At 41.5% G+C, this 6757-nt stretch overlaps 1 protein-coding gene across 1 annotated transcript in view; it reads left to right on the top strand.

Annotated features, from left to right (window-relative positions):
- Positions 1-6757, top strand: part of GUCY1A2 (guanylate cyclase 1 soluble subunit alpha 2) — a 148641-nt gene that overhangs the window by 93039 nt on the left and 48845 nt on the right. Inside the window, exon 6 of the mRNA XM_009276960.1 lies at positions 4297-4440. Within this exon, the coding sequence (XP_009275235.1) occupies positions 4297-4440 (144 nt within the window). The remainder of the gene's footprint in view (positions 1-4296; positions 4441-6757) is intronic.

The raw sequence follows: 6757 nt of genomic DNA, 5'->3' as shown, positions 1-6757 counted from the left end.
TTCAGCCTGGAGAAGAGAAGGCTCCAGGAAGACCTTATTGTGGTTTTTCAATATATAAAGGGGGCTTATAAGAAAGACAGAGAGGGACATTTTACCAAGGCCTGTAGTTACAGGACAAGGGGCAACGGTTATAAACTGAAAGAGAGTAGATTTAGACTGGATATAAGGAAGAAATTTTTTACGATGAAGGTGATGAGACACTGGAACAGGTTGCCCAGAGAAGTTGTGGATGCCCCATCACTGGAAGTGTTCAAGGTCAGGTTGGATGGGGCTTTGAGCAACCTGATCTAGTGAAAGATGTCCCTGCCCATGGCAGGGAGGTTGGACTAGATGATCTTTGAAGGTCCCTTCCAACCCTAAATCATTCCATGATTCTGTGAGTCCATATGAGAGGACCAAATCAAAGTGCCATGAACAACCTGAATTATAAGAACTCCTGGAGCTTTTTAAAAAAAGGAGTTGGGGAAAAAACCCCACAGATAACTGGAAAATTTGTCAAATCTGATTTTGAAGGAGGACTGAACCAAGGTTAAAGTTTGATGGAGATCCTCAGCATGGAGATTTCAGCTGAAGTGCTTAGTTGGGGAAAATCTTAGTAGTGACTGAAAACAGGGTCACAGAATGGTAAATCATTAGTGATTGAGTCTTATCAGTACTCATCACATCCAGTTTCAACTACCAGGTCAGTCTCAACAGTCCTAACCATTCCCCTGGTTCTCCAGTATTACTGTCAGAGGAACTTCGTAGGGACAAGCACTTTAAAGAGTATCCTACAATGGTATAATGATCATTTTTATTTTCAGAGTAAGATTAACATGAGGCAGCTTCAGTCACATTTTTCTGGTAGTACACAGATATGTACAATGCAACTCTGATGATGCTACTCATTGCACAGTGAGTGCAATTTAGCTGTTAAATTAGGTTACACAGCTATGGAAATTTCCAAAGGGGAAGATGCTAACAAAATAAGTAAGTTTGCGTGAACGTTACAGGAGCAGTATATGGTCCCAGTTCTATACTTGCTTACAGTTGTGTAATGCAACTAACTTTAGTGGAAAAGTCTTTCTGAAATTAAATCATTCAACAAAGAACAGAATTTGTATTTCATTTTTGTATTTGACATCATAGACTCGGCTCTTTTTGTAGTAACCACGTTATTTCTATTCAAACTGGTTATGTTCATCCACAATTTTTAAGGATGACAATGTGCAGTTATTTAGATTTATGCTAATTCTTCCTTCTGATTTAGAGATTTTTTTACCACCTATTTCTTAGCCATCCAGAGTGTCTTTTTAAATTCTGATACTTTTTCTCACTATGCTTGTGTATTTTCTTCCCTTGTTTCTACATTTTTCACCAGCCATTGCAATATACTTGCCCATCCATTTGTCTTTGGAAAGATAACCTCCTAAACTGCAGGGAGTTGACAGTCTCTGCTTCTTGTGGACAGAGATCCTGAGATATGGCTTGGGTAAAACAGGCAGACAGACAGCAGTATTGATTGCTCCTACATGTTTTTTTCTATATACAAGTAGTGTTAGGAGCTTCCAAAAGTGACAAGGGAGCTCTAACAGCTGTCTCAGCTCTCAGCTCATGAGATACCCTCAGCTTCTTCTATATATCCTCCTGCACAATCATCAGGAAAGTCTAAGGAGCCAAACTTGACAATGGGGTTGTAGCAGTTTCTGTAAGTTTGATGGTGGGAAGTATTTGCTCACACTGACCTTGGTGCCGGGGAAGATTATGGAGCGGTTCATCTTGAGGGCGCTCACAAGGCATAAGCCGGACAACCAGGGGATCAGGCCCAGCCAGCACGGGTTCATGAAGGGCAGGTCCTGCTTGACCAACCTGATCTCCTTCTATGACCAGGTGACCCGCCTAGTGGACGAGGGAAAGGCTGTGGATGTGGTCTACCTGGACTTCAGTAAGGCCTTTGACACTGTCTCCCACAGCATTCTCCTAGAGAAGCTGGCGGCTCACGGCTTAGACAGGTGTACTCTGCGCTGGGTCAAAATCTGGCTGGACGGCTGGGCCCAGAGAGTTGTGGTGAATGGAGTTACATCCAGTTGGCGGCCGGTCACGAGCGGTGTCCCCAGGGCTCAGTTTTGGGGCTTGTCTTGTTCAATATCTTTATCAACGATGTGGACGAGGGGATTGAGTGCACCCTCAGTAAGTTTGCAGACGACACCAAGTTGGGCGGGAGTGTTGATCTGCCTGAGGGTAGGAAGGCTCTGCAGAGGGACCTGGACAGGCTGGATCGATGGGCCGAGGCCAACTGTATGAGATTCAACAAGGCCAAGTGCCGGGTCCTGCACTTTAGCCACAACAACCCCATGCAGCGCTACAGGCTTGGGGAAGAGTGGCTGGAAAGCTGCCTGGCGGAAAAGGACCTGGGGGTGTTGGTCGACAGCCGGCTGAACATGAGCCGGCAGTGTGCCCAGGTGGCCAAGAAGGCCAATGGCATCCTGGCCTGTATCAGAAATAGTGTGGCCAGCAGGAGTAGGGAAGTGATCGTGCCCCTGTACTCGGCGCTGGTAAGGCTGCACCTCGAATACTGTGTTCAGTTTTGGGCCCCTCACTACAAGAAGGACGTTGAGGTGCTGGAGCGTGTCCAGAGAAGGGCAACGAGGCCGGTGAGGGGTCTGGAGAACAAGTCTTATGAGGAGCGGCTGAGGGAACTGGGGTTGTTTAGCCTGGAGAAAAGGAGGCTGAGGGGAGACCTCATCGCTCTCTACAACTACCTGAAAGGAGGTTGTAGTGAGGTGGGGGTTGGTCTCTTCTCCCAAGTAACAAGCGATAGGACAAGAGGAAATGGCCTCAAGTTGTGCCAGGGGAGGTTTAGATTGGACGTGAGGAAAAATTTCTTTACTGAAAGAGTGGTGAAACATTGGAACAGGCTGCCCCGGGAAGTGGTTGAGTCCCCATCCCTGGAGGTATTTAAAAGACGTGTAGATGAGGCACTTAGGGACATGGTTTAGTGGACATGGTGGTGTTGGGTCGATGGTTGGACTCGATGATCTTAGAGCTCTTTTCCAACCTCAATGATTCTACGATTCTGTGATTCTATACTGCTATTCTAGATTCATGGTCTGGGTACATTTACAGGTAATGCTTACTTTTTGAGGCACTATTTCCAATTCTGTTTATCAGGACTGGAAATTAATCTGAGAAGGTCCAGGTCTACTAATATTAGTAGAATCCCGGCAGAGAGAAGAATCAGCTATATTTATTCCTTTAATAACTCCTTGCTCAGTGCATGCTTTCTTCTCATCCTAGTCTTTGCTGAAGCCTTTTCTGGCATTCCTGTAATGTTGTGGGCAGGGTGAAAGCCAGATTAGTTATGTAGCAAAACCAAACTAATCCTTGAGGGCTGAGTCTGCTTGGACATGTGTTAATGGACTGTGTGTAGAGCACATTGCAGATGTGTGGGCAAGCAGACTGCAAAACACAATGCTGTCAATAAAGCTGCAGAACCTGAGGGGTTCAGTGTTTCTCAGGCTTCCTTTATCCAGAGCCAGAGGGCTTCTGTAATTTCTTTTGCTCCTGCTTCCTCCTGAGGGACAGCTTTCTTCAAAGAAAAACAAGGATAAGAGAGAGGTAAGGCCTGTCTGAAGAGACCAGAGGGATCAGTCTGCTGAACTTGATGCCTGAAGGTAGGGAATTCACAGTCAGGTAGCCTGCATAGTAGAAAGTAGGCAACATTTCTTATTTGAAAATAACAGAGACAGGTGCAGTCAACAGTCTGTAGCAATAGCATCTATTTGTAAATTATCCCTATACCCGGAAGAGCTACCTGCTAATAAGAAGTTATAGACTCTTCACTGTTTTTTATGGTGATGTTTTGCTTTTTCTAATTCTCTTCCTGATACACTTTTCTAGCAGAGCAAATAATAATAATTAATTATTAATTATTATCATGTAGCACTATTCTTACCCAACAGCAAACTCAGCCAGGATAGTGCCAAACAAAACTGCAAGCAATTTTTCATTTAGGAAAACAGAGTTTTCTGTATTACTGCTATGGGAAAATGTTGTCATATCTCAGCTGATGGCATATGCTGTTGTAGATGTAATGATCCTTGGTTATAATGGTGATGAACCTCTATGCAATTGCGTGTCAGGTTTTGACTGCACCTGTTTGCAAACTGAGGTAATTATGCTCTGTTGTCTAATTGCTTATTTTATGGATGTTTTGCTCACATGTTTTTAAGCAATGCTATTTGATTGCAGGTAACTAATGGTAGGGATCTCTTCTCGTTATCATACTTTAACATTTGATTTGTCTGATTGCTGCAGGTGGAAACAATAGGTGATGCATACTGCGTTGCGGCAGGGCTCCATAAGAAGAGTCTTAGTCATGCTAAAGCCATTGCCCTGATGGCACTGAAGATGATGGAGCTTTCAGAAGAGGTTCTCACTCCAGATGGGAGCCCTATTAAGGTAACACCTTTGCTCTTTATTCTCAGCTAGTCAGTGGTATGTGGACCTGATTAATTCCGTCATGCTCTGTCAGTAGAAATCTGTTTATTGCTAGGAGAATTTAAAATTGTATCAATATATCACAGTCTTTTTTATGGACATATATTTCACTGGTGCCCATCAACAATCATGTAAGCTGTGCCTTACTTTAGTAAGCACAGTAGACCATACAGACTAGATGTTGCCTTGTCATATGCATTGAATGCCTATTTGTGGCTGGAGGGCATTAGATGCACTCCTGGAGCCCTTCCAATTCAGTTTAGTGTGAGAAGAAGACAGTTCACATGATCCAGGACTGTCCCATGCTACAAGCCAAAGCACAGTATGTGATGGCAATTGGGAAATTCATTTCAGAAGTAGGCTCCTGATCTGAACTTCAGCACTAGCGTAGAGGCACTCAGAGAGTTCTGCGGCTCTAAGGGGCCACATGTCTCTTTTCTAAATAGTTGTTGACCTGTATAAAAGAAGAATGTGTAGACTGCCTGCTCTTTCTCAGTGTTAATATGCTTTCTTCCCACACAGTTCCAGTTCCTTCTCCTAGATTGGTGCAAGAGGTAGCAGGAGATGGAAAACCACATCCTTCTGTACCATTTTAAAGTTCCACTGCTGTTCTGCTTCTCTTGATCTTATACCAACCTTGTAGCTGCTGGCATTTAGAATTGGTAATATTTAGGTAGAAGATGGAGGTTCAGCAGGGAAGAAAAACCATGGAGATACATATATGCCTCTCTTTTTCAAGCGTCAGATTACACATTGTTTTCATTATGTGTACTCACTCCTGTTTCTGGTTAAATTGTTCTTCCGATAATACAACCCTTTTGTTTTCAAAGAAAATGGGGGGATTGTGTAGAACAATTATTCAACACTGTCTAAAGCCTATAACAAAAGCCATATGTAGCTGGATGAGAAGGCCGGACAGACTTCCCGTGGGATGATTTACATCATGGTTGAAATGCACTTCGTAATCTGCAATTCCTCATGTCTATTAAAAATGAGGGTTGCATCCAAAATGCTTTTTTTTTTTCTTCAAAAATTGAAAGACCTGTTTTGAAGGTTTAAAACTTGACAGAAAGGAGGTAAAATTTTTAAGAATGTATTCAGGGATGTTGCTGTGATGCTCCTTGAGCAATAAAATTGTATACTTCTGAGTTCAAACTCTTCTCTATCTATTAGTTAGGTCGTATCTTGGACTATATTCCTAGAACTCTTTGTGCATGGTGAATCAAGAGAGATTTAATCCAAATGAATTGTTCTGCCCAGAAAGGAGAGTGTGGATGCAAGGCAGCCAAACCAGAAATTCCATGAAATATGGCAACACAATAGTCAAATGAAAATATATTGAATTCTGGATGAAATATTTTTGTTTTTAGATATTGATGCTGCTGATGAATTTTTTAAATGTAAAAATAAAATATTTATTTGATTATTGAAAAATGTCCACATATTCAAAAGAATAACTTTCTGAAAAAATATCTTGGACTATGGATCTTGAAGAAAATTTTTTTAAAGCTTCATGTGGACGAACACGGAATAAGCATTAAAAGACAAATGTTGCCTGAAGATATCAGAAGACATATCATTTTCAGTTTTGATATAAGACAGTTTCAAACAGGTATTAATTTAATCCTATTAAAATAGATTTTCTACATTGCTTGATGATTTCTCTATTTTTCCAATGACTATAGCTGATTAATACACTCTAGCTATACTGTCACATGCTAGGAGAGCTGTCTTCCAGAACCTCTCCGTCTTTTCACTTTCTTTCGAGTGATTGCTGCAATTGTAGGGAAATTTTGAAGGTGTATGTTTTACTCTGAGAGTCACAGTTTGTGACTGTTTTCATTACCACTGTCATTATTTTTCAGAAAATTCCTCATGATTTCAGCTGCATAAGAAAACTTATAAAAGAAAGACTATAAAGTGCAGAGGAAAAATGCTTGCATAGAATAAAATGCTAGGAATAACCAAACTTTCAAAAAGTGCTAATAAACCTCCTTTAGAATTCAGAAGAAAAAAGTCAGTTTGTTGTACTTAAACTGAAAATAGAGGTACTGAGAAGCTCCTCAGTTGGTGTTAGTTGTCCTGTCTTCAGTTTTAGGTGTAATAGATTTCAGGGCAGTAGGGATGGTGTTACCAACTAATCTCACCTCCTGGGTGACAAAAGCCGTAGGATGTTGTTGCCTTTGTACCTAACCTGGTAAATCATATTTAAAAAAGCTTCTTTCATAGAGGCATCTTGATTTGATTTTAAATATATTAATATATTAATTATATAATT

This window comes from Aptenodytes forsteri, unplaced genomic scaffold (genome assembly GCF_000699145.1).
Source record: "Aptenodytes forsteri isolate BGI_AS27 unplaced genomic scaffold, ASM69914v1 Scaffold354, whole genome shotgun sequence".
In the NCBI taxonomy this organism is placed as follows: domain Eukaryota; kingdom Metazoa; phylum Chordata; class Aves; order Sphenisciformes; family Spheniscidae; genus Aptenodytes; species Aptenodytes forsteri.
Note: the sequence above shows the minus strand (reverse complement) of the source record. Positions and strands in the feature narration are given on the sequence as shown.